This window comes from Rissa tridactyla, chromosome 1, assembly GCF_028500815.1.
Source record: "Rissa tridactyla isolate bRisTri1 chromosome 1, bRisTri1.patW.cur.20221130, whole genome shotgun sequence".
NCBI lineage: Eukaryota > Metazoa > Chordata > Aves > Charadriiformes > Laridae > Rissa > Rissa tridactyla.
The window spans coordinates 218,222,756-218,241,280 of NC_071466.1; the positions used below are offsets into that span (position 1 = coordinate 218,222,756).

Consider the following 18,525-nt stretch of genomic DNA (forward strand, 5'->3'; position numbering starts at 1 on the left):
GGGGGAGTTGGGTCTGAGGGGGGAAAGTTGCTTCTTGAGGGAGAGAAGTCGGGTTTAGGGAAGACAAAGGTTGGTCCGGGGAGAAAAAAAGTTACTTTTGAGAGGTAAAATTGCTTTTTAGGCAGAGAAATCACTTTTTTTTCAAGAGAAAAGTTGGTTTCTCGGGAGACAAATCGCTTCTGGGGAGGAAAGTTGGATGTGAGGGGGGGAAGTAACTTTTTTTCTGGGGGAGAGTTACTTTTGGGCAAGGAAGAGTCACTTTTTTGGAGGAGAAACGTTGCCTTTATGGAAGAGAAGCCACTCTTGGGGCAAGAAAAGTCCGTTTTGGGGGACAAAAGTCACTTTTTAGGGGACAAAAGGCACTTTATTGTGAGAGAAAAGGTTTGGGGCATAATAAGTCACTTTTTTGTGGAAGTTATTTTTAGGGGAACAGAGAAGTCACTTTTGGGGGGAGAAAAGTTGCTTTTTGGAGACAAAAGTTACTTTTTTTTAGGGCAAAGTTACTTTGGGGGGAGAAGCTGTCACTTTTGGGGGGACAAAATTCACTTTTGAGGGGACAAAAGCTGCTTTTTGGGGATAAAAGTTACTCTTTCTGAGGGCGAAGTCACTTTTGGGGGAGAAAAGTAGTTTTTTGGGGACAAGAATCACTTGGGGGGGGAGAAAAGTTTTTTTTTAAGGAGGAAGATACTTTTGGGGACAGAAGTCACTTTTGAAGGACAAAAGTCACTTTTGAAGTGAGAAAAGTTGCTTTTTGGTCACTTTTGAGGGAGAGCAGCCACTTTTGGGAGAGAACTTGCTTTTTGGGGGAGAAGTAGCTCTTTGGGGGGGAAATTTTGGGGAGAAAAGTAATATTTTGGGGGGGGAGAAGTCACTTTTCGGGGGGAGGTGTCATTCTTTGTGGGAGCAATCACTTTTGGGGGGGAGAAATCGCTCTTTTGAGTGAGGACTCACATTTTGGGGGGGGTGAGGTTGCTTTTTTGGGGAAAGAAAAACCAGCTTTTTTGGGGAGAGCAGTTGCTCGGGGGGTGGCACACTTTTTCAGAAGTTGCTCTTTTGGGGGGAAAAGTCCTTTTTAGGGGGAAAAGTCACTCTTTGGGGCACGGAGGGGACAGTTTTGGGGTAGTTTTCCCAGAGCACCCAGCCGGGAGCTGGCCCTTGGCTGACGCTGGGGCAGGATGGGGCCAGCGCGGCCACCTCCGTCCCCGAGAGCCCTGTGCCCCCCTGGCTAAAAGCTGTGGGGGGTTGGCACAGGGGGGCCAAAATCAGTGCAGGGAGGTGGCAGCGGGGCACGGCCCCATCCCCGGCCCGCCTGGGCGCCTGCCGCCCGCACACAAAGGGCCGGGCGCTGGGCCGCATCCCGACTCCCTCCGCGGCGGGGCGGCGCGGGGGGGACCACCCAGCCCGAGGAGAAGAAAAAAAAAAAACTATATAAAAAAAAAAAAAAAAGAAACAAACTAAAAAATAAATCTCCACCCACGGTTTGCGACAGCTCCGAAAAGCGAGGCCGGGGCCTGCTATCCCGGGGAAGGGGGGGAAGCGGCAGCCCCCCCCCCCCCCCCCAGCTCACAGCTTTGCCCCCCAGACTCTTCCCCTGGGGCAGAGGAGGGGGGAATGTGGGTCCCCCCCTTCCCAAAGCCATCCCCCCCCCAGCAAGGCAGCAAAAACCGCCCCAAGCTGTCCTCGCTGGGGGGGTCTCTGATGGCTGTGCTGCCCCTCGCCCCCTTCTCCCCCTTTTTTCGGGGGGGTATTAACATTTGTTTTCCCCACAGCCGACCTCCACCAGCATAATACTGTTGCGATGCCGGGGGATGCTGCACGGGAAGGGGCTGGCCTCGACCCTGTCCCCACCGAGCCATGGCCCAAAGCCATGGTGTTGCAACCCCCCCCCCCGCAAGCAAACAAGCAGCCCCCCCACCCAGCGCGGCGGAGATCGCAGGGTCCGGCCTCATCTCTCTTTATTCTCCATGAAAGCAAAGGGAAACGTCATGGCACCACACCGACACCTCAAGAGGGGACACAGGACTGCGCCTGTCCCCTCCTCTGCACAGAGGGGTGCGACCCCCCCCGGGGCAGAGACAGGACCCCCCCTCTCAGCTAACAAAACTCCCATGGGTCAGCCCTGGGCAGGACATCCTCTTGGCCCGTCTTCTTCCAGGGCGGCCACACGGGTGATGGTTCCTGCTCCCGGCCGGTGAGTGAAGCCATCGGATGTCCCCAATGGAGCCAACGGGGTTGGTGACACCCAGCGATTGGGGGAGACATCCCCAGTCCTGGGGCCAGCCTTGCCCCGGGCGAAGGCAGCTCGGTGCACGGACGGACAGACAGATCTCCAGCACAAGAAGACATGGGAAGGACGTCCAAGTGCAAACCAGCTCTCGGTCCCCCAGGACGGACGGACGGACGGACGGACAGACAGACAGCAGTTCACCGGGGCTGGTTCGGTCCCCAGAAAAGGGTGCAGCAGCACGGCACACCCCTGCTCTCGCACCGCCTGCCGAAGGCACAGAGTCCCCAGCGTCGCTCTCCGCAGCAGAGCATCCACCGCACACAGATGTTGGCGTCCACAGTCCACTCCAACTTCCCTCTTTTGCAGCAAAGCCCCTTCGGCTCTTCCTACGGATCCAGGGTTTGGGAAGTCACTGTTGAGGTCCCAGCTCCCTGAGCCACTGCCACGCTGCGGGGACAGACGCAGGGATGGACACTGGCACTGCCACGATGCGCCGGGACTCAGTACCAGGGGTCTGCCCGGTGCTGCTGGTTGTAGAGCTGGAGCTTGATCTGGTCTCTGATCTGGTTGATGAGGATCTGAGCCAGCAGGATGCCCACCAGCTGTGGGAGAGGAAGAGGAGGAAGAGAAGAGGAAGAGGAGGATGAAGGTGCTGAGGGACACTGGGGAGTGTCACCCCACCATCCTACAAGCGAGTTACACAGCTCCGGGCAAGGACGTGCCCGACGTTTACATGGCTCCCCCCACCCCAAATCCTGCCCTGACTCCGCAGGGTTGCAATTAGATGCATCGTTAAGGCAACTCCCGAACGAGGTAGAGCTGCAGGATGGTCCCTTCTCCCCCCGACCCCGGTACCTGGGGGACGGCCAGCCCCAGGGCGATGCCCCCCAGCAGGAAGAGGTTGCTGTGGATCCAGTTGACCAGCGTGTCGATGCAGCCGTTGGTGTAGATGAAGGCGCTGGCCTCCAGGTAGCCCATGGCCTGCATGCCCTGCCCGCACATGGTGTTGATGACAGCCTGGGAGGGAGGGGACACAGAGGGGCTGGGGACAAAACCCACCAGGCTGGAGGAGGCGGGGGGGGGGCCCTGCCACCTGGGGGGAAACCAGGACCTCTGCCCTCGCCTTGGCGCCGCTTGGGGTGTCCCCTTTGGTGTCCCCAGCCCCAGCTCCACCGCTGGGCTCCCGAAATGCCCCCCAAAGGGGTGATACCTGGGGGTGGCAGGGTCTACCGAGGACACACAGGGTCGTCCCCGCCCAGGACGCCGTCCTCACCTCCTGGGCGTCCTGCAGGCAGCAGGAGAAGGGGACGGAGCACCGCTCCCGGCTGGGGTTGGCGGCGGTGCAGTTGAAGTACATGTTCTGGGACCAGTCCTTGTAGGAGACGCCACCGCAGCAGCTGAACTGTGGAGAAGGACACGGGGTGCTCAGCTGCGGGGGGGGGGCCACCCCTGACCAGCGATCCCCCCCACAGCGGTTTTAGCAGGCCCTACATAAACACAGGCTCCAACAGAGACACTGAGGGATGTTTCTCCCCCCCTCATCCCTTTCCATCCAGCTCTTCACCATGAACATCAAATCCTCATGGAGGGGCGACCCAACGTCCTTGGACCGGAGAAGCCACCAAGCATCCCCAGCCTGGAGGAGCCCATGGATTTACGGCAAGAGCCAAGACCCCGAAGCCCGACCCACAAGCGGGGACATTTCCTCGTTTGCTGGAGGGACATCCTGGCCCCCCACCACACACCTCCTTCTGCCCAAAGTCGATGAGGTTCTGCAGGTCCAGGTCATCCCGGTAATGCACGATGGCACCGTTGATGATCTCGCTGACCTTCCCGCGTGCCTGTGGGGGCGGACACGGCATCACGGCATGGGGGGGACATCAGCAAGGCTGTCACCCAATGGGACAGGCTGGGGGTCATTGAGCCCCCCACCAACACCGCTGTGGTACCTTATCGGAGAAGACAAAGCCCAGCACGCCGGCGGCCAGCTGCAGGAGGAAGACGATGGTCAGGCAGATGGAGAACTGCGGAGGAGAGGAGTGTGATGGTGAGGGAGGGGGGGCCACAGGAGGGAACCCCCCCATCCCCGTCCCCGTCCCCGGGTCCTCACCGTCTGGAGCAGGCAGATGTTCTCCCGCAAGGAGCCCACGCAGCCGCAGAAGGTGATGAGGAAGGTGAGGACGCCGACCACGACCAGCAGGATGGCAGGGTCCACCGCCAGGCAGGCCAGCGCCGCCTCTGCCACGGCCAGCTGTCACGGACAGTGTCCCCCCGCCCCCGGCACCGCAGACACCCCCCCCGGGGTGTCCCTCGTCACCCCCAAGCCCCCCAACCTCACCTGCGTGCTTCAGTAGCCGGGCGTAGACCCCCACTGCCACCATCACCATTGAGATCATCTGTGGAGCAGGACGGGGAGGGGGATTGTGAGCCCCCCCCCCCGGCTCTGGGGGTCCCCTGGCTGCAGCCCCCCGGGCTGTAAACGGGGCACCGGACACGGACACGCTGCCTCGGTTTCCCCTCATCACCCCCAGGCGGAGCCGGCTTGCGGTGACATCCCTCCAAAAAATCCCCACCCTCCAAAAAATCCCCACCTTCCAAACCACCCCCCTCCAACCCCAAACATAAATAAATCCCCCAAAACCATAAAAAACAAACCCAAAGACATAAAAAACCGCCACAAAGCATTAAAAAAAAAAAAAATCCCTCAAAACATAAAAAAAATCCCCCAAAACATAAAAAATCCCAAAAAACAGAAAAAAATCCCCCAAAACATTAAACAAAAACCACTCGAAACATTAAAAAAAATCAAAACATTAAAATCCTTCAAAACATAAAAAAGTCCCCCAAAATATTAAAAAATCCCTCAAAGCATCAAAAAACCCTCCCCAAACATTAAAAAAAAATTAAAAAAATAAAAAAACATTAAAATCCCTCAAAACATTACAGCAAAAATATCCCAAAACATAAAAAAATCCTTCAAAACAATCCCTAAAAATGTTAAAAGAATCACTCAAGACGTTATAAAAAAACACCCCAAAACATAAAAAAAAAAAATCCCTCAAAACATTAAAAAAGTCCCCAGGAAACATAAAAAAAAAAAAAACCCAAAGCATTATTTCCCCCCCGCAAAAAACATTAAAAAAAAAGTCCTCCACAAAATTTGAAAAAAAAAACCCAAAGCCCCCAAACCACGTGGCTCCCAGGCAGGAGGCGTCCCTGGGGTGGGCTGGGGACAAGAGGGGACCCTGTGTTCCCCCGGGGGGGGACGGGGACACCCCCAAAGGGCTGTGTCACCCCAAAGATTGGGGTTGGGGGGGCACCCAGGAGTGACACCATCAGCGAGGGGGACCCCAAAATCCCTCGGGGGGTGAGGGGACACGGGGGGGGGGGTCGGGGGGGTTGGGGAGTCCTGGGGGGGTCCCGGGGAATGGGGGAAAGGGGGGTCCGAAGGTCTGGGGGTCCCCATTGGGGCCCGGGGATGGGGTTGGGGGGTCCCAGGGTCGGGGTTTTGGGGATGGGGGGTTCCCCGGTGACACCCTCAGGGACGGAGGGTCCCAGGGGATGAGGGGATGGGGACAGTCCCAGGGTCTGGGGGTCCTCGGGGGGGTTTGGGGATGGGAGGGGTCCGCGGTGACACCCTCGGGGATGGGGGTCCGAGGGGGTCCCGGTGGGGTTCGGGAGTGGGGGGTCCCCCGTCATCCTTTCGGGGATGGGGGTCCCGGGAATAGGGACAGTCCCAAGGCCGGGGGGGGTCCGGGGATGGGGGTGTCCCCGGTGACCCCCTTGGGGACGAGGATCCCAGGGGGTCCGGGAATGGGGAGAGTCCCAAGGTCTGGGGGTCCCTGGTGACACCCTCGGGAATGGGGGTCCCAGGGGGTCCGGGGATGGGGACAGTCCGGGGGGGGGGTCCCAGTGGGGTTCGGGGACGGGGGGGGGATCCCCAGTGACCTCCTCGGAGATGGGGTGTCCTGGGGTCCGGGGATCCCCGGGGGGGTCCGGGGATAGGGGTGTCCCCGGTGACCCCCTCGGGGATGGGGGTCCCGGTGGGGTCCGGGGATGGGGCGGGGGGGGGAGGGGGGGCCCGGTGCTGGTGTGCCCCCCGCTGCCACTCACCCAGAAGAGCATGTTGAAGAAGAAGAGGACGTACTTCACCGCCGGGCTGACGAAGGAGAAATCGTCCCCGTGGGGACCGCGGCCGCCCGCCGCCCGCCTCGCCATGGCCGAGCCGAAGCGGCGCGAACGGAGCCGAACCCAACCGAACCGGGCCGAAGAGAGCCGAGCGTCGCCGATCACGGAGCCGCCGGACCCCACTTCGCACCCCCGAGCGCAGCCGAGACGGGTAACAGCCCGCCCCCTTCCCTCCTCTGCCCGCTCATTGGTCCGTCCGCCTCACTCTGCCTTCCCATTGGTGGCTCTCCCCGTCGCTCAGCCACCGCCCTTTCCCAGCGCGGTGTGTCGCCGGCGCACCTGTTCGCGGCGCCCCGCCGCCTTAAAGGGACAGCGCACCCCGGTGTTCAACTACGTGATGAGACAGGTCGGTCCCCAGTCCCTCCTTCCTCACCCTGCAGCTCCTCCTTCCCCCAGAATTGCCCGAATTATCCCGTCCCTGCCCCAGAGAGCCCCAGCCCCGGGGCGGGATTGTTGCATATTATAATTAATGTCATTGTAGTTAATAATTGATTTCTGCCTGGGGTGACAGCCTTCGGGAGGGACGCGAGGGGACAGCTGGGACCCTCGTGGGGACGGCAGGGACATGGGGGAGCCCTCATCCCTGAAACGCGCCCGGATGGGGAGATTGTGATTTCCCTCTGACCCCAAATTTGTAGAAATCACACCAAAACGGGCAGCGCCGACGCGCCATCCTCAGCGACATCGCCGGCATGGGGAAGTGGAGCCCGAAACCCCGGCAATTCCCCTCTCTGCTGCTAAAATCTGCGAGCTGTGTAAAAAATGGGATGCTTTGGTGGATTTCTTCATATTCGCCTTTATTTCCAGGTGTCCAGTCCCAGTTATTATTATATTTATTATTATGTTTATTATTATATTTATTAGTATTTATCTACTATGCCAGAGTTCATCGAGGCTGGAAAGCCCCGGGGAGCAGCTGCTGGCGCCGGCACGGCCCTTCCTGGAGGAAGGTGAAGAGCTTCGGGCAGAGGAACTGAAACCAAAAAATCCCCTTCTTGCTTTTAGGGTCACCAAGGTGCCACCACAGTGATGACACGCAGCCCATGTCACCAAGGAGCCACCACCCGGCCCCAGCTGCAGGTCCCACCACCAGAGGAGGCGCCTGCTTTGGGTGCTGCTGGAAGAAGCCCCCAGGGCCCCAAAAACGCAGCGGTTGGTGCCCGTGGGTCTCCGGAGAGCCCCTGCAGCCAACCCACGAGGTCTTGGTGGGATTGAATGCTCTGTGGTCCCCACAGAAGTGCTTCTGCCCCAGCGATGAAGAAGAAGGTGCCCATGTTGGCCGATGGATGCACTGTCCTCCCGTCAGGTCTACACGTCTGTTTGTCTGTCAGAGCTGTACCCATCAGATCTGTGTGTCCACCCATGAGATCTGCGTGTCCACCCGTCAGATCTAGGTGTCCACCCATCAGATCTACGTGTCCAAGCATCGGATCTGCATGTCCGTCATCAGATCTACATGTCCAGCCATCAGATCCATGCACCCACCCATCAGATCTGCATGTCCACCCCTCAAATCTGTACCTCCGCCCGTCAAATTTCCACATAGGCCCATCAGATCTGTGCATCCACCCACCAGATTTATGCATCCATGTGCGATCTGGGTGCCCACCCATCAAATCTGGGTGCCCACCATCAGATCTACGTGTCTACCCACCAGTTTTGCACCTGCCCATTGGATCTGTGCATCCACCCATCTTATCTACGCATCCACCCACCAGATTTACGGGTTCGCCCATCAGATTTGTACATCCAGGTGTGAGATCTGTGTCCAGCCATCAGATCTATCCGTCTGCCCATCGATCCGCGTGTTCACCTGTCAGATCTACGCGTTGACTCATCAGATCTATACATTCACCCTTCAGATTGACACATCTGCCATAGATCCATGCATTCACCCATCAGATCTATGTGTTGACCCACCAGATCTATACATCCACCCACCAGATCTACACATCTGCCATAGATCCATGTGTTCGCCCATCAGACCTTTGCGTTGACCCACCAGATCTATACATCCACCCACCAGATCTACACATCTGCCATAGACCTGTGTGTTCGCCCTCAGACCTTTGCGTTGACCCACCAGATCTATACATCCACCCACCAGATCTACACATCTGCCATAGATCCATGTGTTCGCCCATCAGACCTTTGCGTTGACCCACCAGATCTATACATCCACCCACCAGATCTACACATCTGCCATAGACCTGTGTGTTCACCCTCAGATCTACGCGTTGACCCACCAGATCTATACATCCACCCACCAGATCTACACGTCTGCCATAGATCCATGCGTTTGCCCTCAGATCTACGCGTTGACCCACCAGATCTATACATCCACCCACCAGATCTACACATCTGCCATAGATCCATGTGTTCACCCATCAGACCTTTGCGTTGACCCACCAGATCTATACATCCACCCACCAGATCTACACGTCTGCCATAGACCTGTGTGTTCACCCTGAGATCTATGCGTTGACCCACCAGATCTATACATCCACCCACCAGATCTACACGTCTGCCATAGACCTGTGTGTTCACCCTGAGATCTATGCGTTGACCCACCAGATCTATACATCCACCCACCAGATCTACACGTCTGCCATAGATCCATGTGTTTGCCCACCAGATCTACGCGTTGATGCACCAGATCTACACATCCACCCACCAGATCTACACATCTGCCATAGATCCATGCATTTGCCCATCAGATCTACGCGTTGACCCACCAGATCTATACATCCACCCACCAGATCTACACGTCTGCCATAGATCCATGTGTTCACCCATCAGACCTTTGCGTTGACCCACCAGATCTATACATCCACCCACCAGATCTACACATCTGCCATAGACCTGTGTGTTCACCCTCAGATCTACGCGTTGACCCACCAGATCTATACATCCACCCACCAGATCTACACATCTGCCATAGATCCATGCGTTTGCCCATCAGATCTACGCGTTGACCCACCAGATCTATACATCCACCCACCAGATCTACACGTCTGCCATAGATCCATGTGTTCACCCATCAGATCTACGCATTGACCCACCAGATCTATACATCCACCCACCAGATCTACACATCTGCCATAGACCTGTGTGTTCACCCTCAGATCTACGCGTTGACCCACCAGATCTATACATCCACCCACCAGATCTACACATCTGCCATAGATCCATGTGTTCACCCATCAGACCTTTGTGTTGACCCACCAGATCTATACATCCACCCACCAGATCTACACATCTGCCATAGATCCATGCGTTTGCCCATCAGATCTACGCGTTGACCCACCAGATCTATACATCCACCCACCAGATCTACACATCTGCCATAGATCCATGCGTTTGCCCATCAGATCTACGCGTTGACCCACCAGATCTATACATCCACCCACCAGATCTCATCGAGCACCCATCAGATCCACACAACCACCCATCAGATCCATACGTGTCCCCCCCAGCCCTATACCCCCACCCACCAGATCCCCGTGTCTCCCTCACCTCCACTCGGACAACGGGCGTGTTCCCAGAGCTGCCCCGTGACAGCTGGGCAGGAAAGGGAAGTGAGAGCCACCAGCGTCCCCATCCCTGTCCCCTGCCTGCACACCATATGTGGTGTCCTCGTGTCACCCACCCCCCTGCCTGGTAAGGAGCTCCCCACAGCCATCGGCATTGAGGGGTTGGGGGGCCCTACCAAGAACCCCTGGGAGATCCCACCACTGGACCACTCGCCCTCCGTGGTGACAGTCTCCTTCCTGCTGGCGCCATCCTCCCCAGATCCCGTGACAATGGCAGAAAGTGGCTCTGCAATGCCACCAGGCAGGTCCCCATGGACAAGTCCGCATGGATGTCTCCTCATGGACATGTCCCCATGGACAAGTCGCCATGAATGTCTCCTCATGGATGTCTCCCCATGGATGTCTCCCCATGGACATGTCCCCATGATGAGTCTCCTTGGACATGTCCCCATGGATGTCTCCCCAGGGACATGTCCCCATGGATGTGACCCCATAGACAAGTCCCCATGGATATCTCCCCAGGGACATGTCCCCATGGGTGAGGTGGCCCCCAACCATGTCTTCCTCTACAGGGGGTCATGCCACCATCCCCCAAATCTGGCGGGACCCAGGGCAGACCTGTTGCCTCTGCTTGTCCCCTGCCTGCGGTGGCTGTGTCCCACCCCCCTCCCTGCCTGCTCGCCCCCCCATGTCCCCCTGCCCACAGAGTGGCCCTGCTGGGGGGACCCCAGCCCTGGTCCCCCCCTGCCCATGGCTCAGTGGCCCCGCAAGAAAGGGACATCAACCTGGGGGCTCCATCCTGCTGCACCCCAGGGTCCCCAAATCCCACAGCTGGGTGGGCGATGCGGTGTTTGGGGACAGGGGACCCCGTGATGCCACTCTGCTGTCCCCATCACAGGTGCCACCAGCATCCTCTGGCTGGGGAACCCACGGGGTGTGGGACAGCGGTGGGGTGACATGCGCGTCACCACGCTGCTTGGGAGGGCACCCCTCTCGCCCCAGCAGTCCCCCACCAGGTGAGTGGTGCCACCACCGTGCAGGGACGTCCTCGGGGATGCCACCATCCAGGTGTCCCCACCCTGCACGTGCCCCACAGGGTCACCGTGGGTGACAGTGACGGGGCCGCGGTGGATGGCAGACCCACGGGTGCCCTTCAGGCTGTCACTGTGAGCGCACGTCACCCGTGCTGGGCCTGGTGGTGGCTGCGGTGGTCATGCTGCTGGCCTGGGGACACGGGGGAAGGAGGGGGGACACCGGACTGGGGTGGCAACACGGAGGGGGGAACTCCTGTGGGGTGGGATGAGAATGGGATGGGATGGGATGAGAATGGGGTGGGGTGGGTTGGAATGGGGATGGGATGGAATGGGACGGGATGGGTTGGAATGGGGATGGGATGGGATTGGATTGGGTTGGGATGAGATGGGATGGGATGGGAAGGGGATGGAGATGGGATGGGTTGGAATGGGGATGGGATGAGAGGGGGATGGGATGAGAATGGGATGGGGATGGGATGGGGATGGGATTGGATTGGGATGAGATGGGAAGGGGATGGGGATGGGATGAGAATGGGATGGGAATGGGATAGGGATGGGATGGGGTGAGTTGGAATGGGGATGGGATGGAATGGGATGGGATGAGGATAGGATGGTTTGGAATGGGGATGGGATGGGAATGGGATGGGAATGGGATGGGGATGGGATTGGATTGGATTGGGATGAGATGGGCTGGGAAGGGGATGGTGATGGGGATGGGATAGGAGGGGTTGGAATGGGGATGGGATGGGATAAGAATGGGATGGGGTTGGTTGGAATGGGGATGGGATGGAATGGGACGGGATGAGAACGGGATGGGGATGGGGATAGGATTGGGATGAGATGGGATGGGATGGGTTGAGAATGGGATGGGAATGGGATGGCGATTGGATTGGGATGAGATGGGATGGGATGAGAATGGGGTGGGGTGGGTTGGAATGGGGATGGGATGGGATGAGATGGGATGGGAAGGGGATGGTGATGGGGATGGGATAGGATGGGTTGGAATGGGGATGGGGAGAGAATGGGATGGGAATGGGATGGGATTGGATTGGGTTGGGATGAGATGGGATGGGATGGGAAGGGGATGGAGATGGGATGGGTTGGAATGGGATGGGATGGAATGGGACGGGATGAGAATGGGATGGGGATGGGATTGGATTGGGATGAGATGGGAAGGGGATGGGGATGGGATGAGAATGGGATGGGAATGGGATGGGGATGGGATTGGATTGGGATGAGATGGGATGGGAAGGGGATGGGATGGGTTGGAATGGGCATGGGATGGAATGGGACAGGATGAGAATGGGATGGGGATGGGACTGGATTGGGATGAGATGGGAAGGGGATGGGGATGGGATGAGAATGGGATGGGAATGGGATAGGGATGGGATGGGGTGAATTGGAATGGGGATGGGATGGGATGGGATGGGATGGGATGGTTTGGAATGGGGATGGGATGAGAATGGGATGGGAATGGCATGGGGATGGGATTGGATAGGATTGGGATGAGATGGGCTGGGAAGGGGATGGTGATGGGGATGGGATAGGATGGGTTGGAATGGGGATGGGATGGGATGGGAATGGGATGGGGTGGGTTGGAATGGGGATGGGATGGGATGGGATGGGATGGAATGGGATGGGGATGGGATGGGATTGAATTGGGTTGGGATGAGATGGGATGGGATGGGAAGGGGATGGAGATGGGATGGGTTGGAATGGGGATGGGATGAGAATGGGATGGGAATGGGATGGGAATGGGATTGGATTGGGCTGAGATGGGATGGGGTCGTGTGGGTTAGAATGGGGATGGGATGGAATGGGATAGGATGAGAATGGGATGGGAAGGGGATGGGGATGGGATGGGGTGGGTTGGAATGAGGATGGGATGGAATGGGATGAGAATGGGGCAGGGATGGGATGGGATGGGATGAGATGGGATAGGGATGGAATGGGGATGGGATTGGATTGGATTGGGATGAGATGGGCTGGGATGGGAAGGGGAGGGGGAGGGGATGGGGTAGGATGGGGATGGGAGGGATGGGATGGTGTAAGAGAGGCAGGGATTGCTTTTGCAGAGGAGAAAAGCCGTTTCCGTCAGAGGTGACGTGACAAGGGAATGACCAGACAAAGAGGCTCCAGCAAAGGCTCGTAGAACATCTCCTATCGCACGGACAGAAGGACAAACTGATTCTTCCCGGATTAGCGTCTGGAAGGGTGGTCAAACATTTAACCAGGGCTAGTGCCACCGGGCAATTTTCCCGAAAAGGAAGAAATAGTCAGATAAGCCCTCTAGGTGTAGCATAAAGAGACGGGAACAAGAGGCGGACACCCAGGAAGGATTTTAGGTGCTCCAGACTGGCTGTGAAGCCTGGAATACCCAACCAATGGGACACAGGGGAGGGAAAATTCGGCCGGGATTAGGAAATAAAAAGGTGTGCTTCAAGAAGCAAGAGTGTGCCCACTTGCTAGGTCACCCGCTCTTCCAAAAATGGTCAAATACAATGGGCTTCGTATCGTCCACTGCCTGAGCCCCGGTTACTGGCTAAGGAGCGTTTCTCACAATGGGATGGGATGGGATGGGATAGGGATGGGGATGGGATTGGATTGGGATCAGATGGGATGGGGATGGGATGGGATGGGATAGAATGGCGATGGGTTGGGATGGGGATGGGATGGGATTGGGATGGGATGGGGATGGGTTGGGATGGGATAGGGATGGGATGGGATTGGGATGGGGATGGGTTGGGATGGGATGGGATTGGGATCAGATGGGATGGGGATGGGATGGGATAGAATGGGGATGGGGAGGGATGGAATGGGATGGGGTTGGGATGGGATAGGGATGGGATGGGATAGGGATGGGGATGGGATGGAATAGGGATGGGTTGGGATAGGGATGGGATGGGATTGGGATGGGATGGGATGGGGATGGGATTGGGATGGGATTGGGATGGGGATGGGATGGGGATGGGATGGGATTGGGATGGGATGGGGTTGTGATGGGGATGGGATGGGATTGGGATGGGTTAGGATGGGATAGAATGGGGATGGGGAGGGATGGAATGGGATGGGGATGGGTTGGGATGGGATGGGGATGGGTTGGACGGGATAGGAATGGGATGGGATTGGGATGGGATGGGATGGGTTGGGATGGGATAGGGATGGGATGGGGCGAACAAGACGGGACGTGTCCGTGGATGGGAGGGAGGAGGTGTGTGCCTGTGGGCGGGACTGGGGGAGGGGCGTGACTGTGGGTGGGGCCACCCCACCCCACCCCATCCCGTCCGGCGGCAGCGACACACAGTGGGAACGGGGGTTCGGGTGTGCAGGGGGACCCCCCTGGGGCTCCCACACCCCATCCCTGCCCCAGGAACCCCCCGGGGACCCCCATGTCCCATCCCTACACAGGGTTCCCCCCCCCCTCCTGGGACCCCATCCCAGCCTCAGGATCCTCCCTCCCCAGGACCCCCATCTCCCCCCAACCTCGGCCCCATCCCTGACGCAGGAACCCCCATGACCCCTCTCCAGGACCCCCACGTCCCATCCCTGCATGGGGACACCCCACCCCACAGCCCCCACACCCCAGCCCTGCCCCAAGCCCCCCCAGCCTGTCCCCACGGGGGGTGCAGGCCGGGGTGGACCGGGAAGGAGGGGGCCACCCCCTGCTCCGGAGCAACGTGCTTTATTAGGGGACCGAAGACACCCGCGGCAGGTTTGGCCCCCCCCAGCCATAGCCCCGTGGGGTTTGGTTGTTCCCCGGTGGGTGGGGGGACCACGACCAGAGCACCCTGCACCCACAAAGCCCCCATGCACCCACCCTGCCACCCCCCAGCACCCGTCCTGCCCACCCCCAGGTCCTTGCCCCCCCTTTGCCTGCATCCCCAGAGCATCGCCCGAGCCCCAGCCCCTCCAGGCCCCCCTTCGGTGGAGCCAGGGCCGCATCCTGCACCGGGGTCACTGCTGGAGCTCCTCCATGGGGCCGCCGGTGCCCTCAGGCATTGAGACTCTTCAGGTCACTCAAAGCCACCGCTGCTCCTCCTCCTTCATCCGCAGCTCCGGTCTCCGGGGCTGACCCTCGCGCTGAGGGTGACGGTGAGCCGGGGCGGCAGGACCCCCATGTGCCACCCATGGGCACCCAGCCCGGCTGCGCCCCACAGGGCAAGGAGCAGCACCCCGATGTCCCCACACAGAGCTGCTCCCACCCCCATCCCTGTCCTCATCCTCATCCCCATCCCCATCCCTGTCCTCATCCCCATCCCATCCCTCATCCCCATCCCCATCCTTGTCCCCGTCTCCATCCATGTCATTGTCCTGATCCCCATCCCATCCCCACCCCTTCCCCATCCAATACCACTCCCATCATATTGCTGTCCCCATCCCATCCCCGTCCCATTCCCATTCCCATCCCCACCCCCTCCCCATCCAATACCACCCCTATCCCATCCCCATCCCATTCTCATCCCATTCCATCCCATCCCATTCCATCCCCATCCCCATCCCTTCCCCGTCCAATACCACCCCCATCCCCATCCCTCATCCTCATCCCCACCCCCATCTTGGTCCCTGTCACCATCCGCGTCGCTGTCCCGATCCCCATTCCCATCCTCACCCCTCCCCATCCAATACCACCCCTATCCCATCCCCATCCCATTCTCATCCCATTCCATCCTATCCCCATTACCGTCCCATCCCATCCCCATCCATTCCCATCCAATACCAGCCCCATCCCCGTCCCCATCCCATTCCCATCCCCATTCCCATCCCCACCCCTTCCCCATCCAATACCACCCCTATCCCATCCCATCCCCATCCCTTCCCATCCAATACCAGCTCCATCCCCATCCCCATCCCCATCCCATTCCCATTCCCATCCCCACCCCTCCTCATCCAATACCACCCCTATCCCATCCCCATCCCATCCCATCCCCATTCCATCCCAACTCCGGGTTCACAAAGGACCCGGGAGCCAGCTGCTAACCCCCTCCCAACCGGAATGGGGGGTTCACGGGCTGCCCCCCCCCGTCGCAGCACCCACCTCTGCGCCCGCAGCACCGCCTCCCGCAGCGGCAGCAGATGAGGACCCCGATGGCCACCGCGGTGAAGGCGGCGGTGAGGACACACACCACCATGATCATGTCCGGCTCGGCATTTTTCAGGACCTCTGCGGAGCAACACAGGGACGTGGGGACAGGAGCCAAACCCCCCCCCCCCCCCCCGCCATCGATGCTCCCTGCCCCGTGCCCGGGGGGGCAGGTGGGACAGGGGCTGGTCCAGGTGATGGACACACCAGAGAATGGGGGGACCCCCAAAGAGGGTGGTGTCACCCCCCCCGAGGACCCGTCCTCTGGCACGACCCCGCTCACCTTCCTCGGCGGGCTTCAGGACCAGGCTGCAGAGGAGCCGCGGGGCATCGGTGGCGGCGGCGGCCACGTAGCAGGAATAATTCCCGAAATCGGGATCGCTGAGGTTCCTCAGCAGCAGGGACACGCCGGTGTCCCCCGGTCCCACGGCACAGAAGGCGACTCTGCCCCTAAACCGGCTGTCGGGCTCCTCCGGCGGGTGCCAGCCCGGCTCCGGCGGCGGGTGCCAGCCCAGGCGGTGGCTGAGGACGGGGACGGGGTGGTGGGCGCCAGCCTGGTGGGTGCAGGTGAGGGTGACCCCGCGCAGGCGTCCCCAGGGCTGGGTGCCGCAGGGCAGGCAGGCGTCCTGGCCGACGGCCGCTGTGACGGTGACGGGGGGCTGGTCTGCAGGAGAGAGGGGACAGTGGCGTCACCATCCCCGTGCTGGCCCCTCCGATTCCCCCAGGAGTCCCGGGATGGGGACGCGGTGGGATGGGGCGGGGGGAGCAGGACACCCCCTGGGACGGGAGGACATGGGGGTTCCCTGTTGGATCCCATCCCGGGTGCTGGAAGTGGGTCAGGGATGGGGGCGGGGGACGTTGGGACAGTGGCGAGGATGATGCTGGTGGCATCTGAGGTTGAGCGGCGGCTCCTGCCAAGGCCGAGGGCTCGTCGATGCCAAGCAGCCGCCCGGTGAGTCACCACCGCCATGCCGGGAACCGTCACCCCCTGCCTGCAGGCAGCGCCTGCCCGCAGCCCAGCCTCGCCCCACGCCTCGGGGTCCCCACAGGGAAGGAAAGGGGGTGCGGGGTGGGGGGTTGTCCCCAAACCCACCCGCTGCCGGTGGGTACCTGCCCGGACGAGGAGGGGAGCCAGAGCCCAGAGCGCCGCGACGGGGACCGGCACCATCCTGCCGGCGTGCGGACCCGCCACCTGGGCAAGCACCCGGAGGAGACGGTCACGTCACCGACGCCGACGGGTCACCCCAAAAACAGCCCCCCCTCCCCTCCCCCCCCGGGGTGAGGGAGGGGACCCCAGGGGACATCCCCCCCACCCAGGGCGGGGAGCAGCGGGCAGGGCAGGGGTGGGCAGGGCAGGGATGGGGAAGGCAGGGAACGGGGTGGTTATAGGGCTGGGGCTCCTATAGGGCAGGGTCTGGGGCAGCTATGGGGCAGGGGACAGGGCAAGGTCTGGGGCAGCTATAGGGCAGGGCCTGGGGCAGCTATAGGGCAGGGGACAGCGTGGTTATAGGGCAACCTCTGGGGTACCTATAGGGCAGGGTCCGGGGCAGCTATAGGGCAGGGGACAGGGTGGTTATAGGGCCGGGGCAGGTATAGGGCAGGGGTGTGTAGTGGTTTTAGGCAGGGGTATAGGGCATGTATGGGGCAGGGGGTCCGCGGTGGTTATAGGGCAGGGACCTGGGCAGGTATAGGGCAGAGGTCTGTAGTGGTTATAGGGCGGGGGTCTGGGGCAGCTATGGGGCAGCTATAGGGCAGGGTCTGCAGTGGCTATAGGGCAGGGGCTGGGGCGGGGGGGGGATATAGGGCAGGGATCGGTCCGTGGTGGTTATAGGGCAGGGATCTGGGGCAGCTACAGCACAGAGGCAGGGCCTGGGGTGGCCATAGGGCAGGGTGTGGGGCAGGGGATCCATGGCGGTTATGGGGCCGGGGGCGGGGCGGTGGGCAGCAGCCCCCGTTCCCGCCGCCCCCGGGATGCTCCGGGGCCCGGTAGCCCCTTCCCCTCCGCCCCCGATCCCGCCCGGGGAGGTGGTGGTGGTGTGTGTGGGGGGGGAACGACTCCCCCCGCCCGGCCCCGCGCCCCTCACCGTGGCCTCCCGCCCGCCGGCGCCGCGCCGAGCCCCGGGAACCGCCCCGGCGCCACCGCCCCGCCCCGACAGGCCCCGCCCCCCGGCCCCGCCCCCGGCCCCGCCCTGCACCGGGGAAGGGGGGGGAGGAGGGGTGGGGGGGGATGGGATGGGGCCGTTCGTCCCAGCTGTGCCCCAGCCCCGGCCAGATGTGACTCCCCTCGGCGGCCCCGGCCCCGGGCAGCTGCGCCCCGTCCGGCGGTGACTCGTCCAGATGTGCCCCGGCCAAACCCTGCTGGGGCCTGCCCAGCTGTGCGAGCCTCGACGCGATCTGCCCCTCCCATCCAGCTGTGCCCCATCCAGCTGTGCCCCTGCCCCATTGAGATCTGCCCCTCCCATC

At 60.5% G+C, this 18,525-nt stretch overlaps 2 protein-coding genes across 2 annotated transcripts; both read right to left on the reverse strand.

The window, feature by feature from the left end:
• Positions 1–1,864: 1,864 nt before the first annotated feature.
• TSPAN33 (tetraspanin 33) lies at positions 1,865–6,552 on the reverse strand. The gene is made up of 8 exons (XM_054188683.1): positions 6,341–6,552; positions 4,566–4,623; positions 4,338–4,465; positions 4,177–4,251; positions 3,973–4,068; positions 3,501–3,629; positions 3,083–3,244; positions 1,865–2,829 (listed from the first exon to the last, which is right to left on the reverse strand). Exons 1-8 carry the CDS (start codon positions 6,443–6,445, stop codon positions 2,728–2,730), a joined length of 855 nt encoding a protein of 284 aa, XP_054044658.1. The 5' UTR covers positions 6,446–6,552; the 3' UTR covers positions 1,865–2,727.
• An 8,340-nt stretch (positions 6,553–14,892) lies between these two features.
• Positions 14,893–18,177, reverse strand: LOC128904400 (uncharacterized). Its single transcript, XM_054188699.1, has 5 exons — positions 18,147–18,177; positions 17,173–17,254; positions 16,346–16,726; positions 16,018–16,143; positions 14,893–15,062 (listed from the first exon to the last, which is right to left on the reverse strand). Exons 2-5 carry the CDS (start codon positions 17,228–17,230, stop codon positions 14,974–14,976), a joined length of 654 nt encoding a protein of 217 aa, XP_054044674.1. The 5' UTR covers positions 17,231–17,254; positions 18,147–18,177; the 3' UTR covers positions 14,893–14,973.
• Between the last annotated feature and the right edge of the window lie 348 nt (positions 18,178–18,525).

Coding starts and splice junctions, on each gene's coding strand:
- LOC128904400 (XM_054188699.1), bottom strand. CDS start 17,230: ATGGTGCCGGTCCCCGTCGCGGCGCTCTGGGCTCTGGCTCCCCTCCTC. Junction 16,727..17,172: donor TCCCCTCCTCGTCCGGGCAG/GTACCCACCGGC, acceptor TCTCTCCTGCAG/ACCAGCCCCCCGTCACCGTC. Junction 15,063..16,017: donor GCGGTGCTGCGGGCGCAGAG/GTGGGTGCTGCG, acceptor CGTCACCCTCAG/CGCGAGGGTCAGCCCCGGAG.
- TSPAN33 (XM_054188683.1), bottom strand. CDS start 6,445: ATGGCGAGGCGGGCGGCGGGCGGCCGCGGTCCCCACGGGGACGATTTC. Junction 3,630..3,972: donor TCGACTTTGGGCAGAAGGAG/GTGTGTGGTGGG, acceptor CCTTCTCCACAG/TTCAGCTGCTGCGGTGGCGT. Junction 3,245..3,500: donor GCCTGCAGGACGCCCAGGAG/GTGAGGACGGCG, acceptor CCTCCCTCCCAG/GCTGTCATCAACACCATGTG.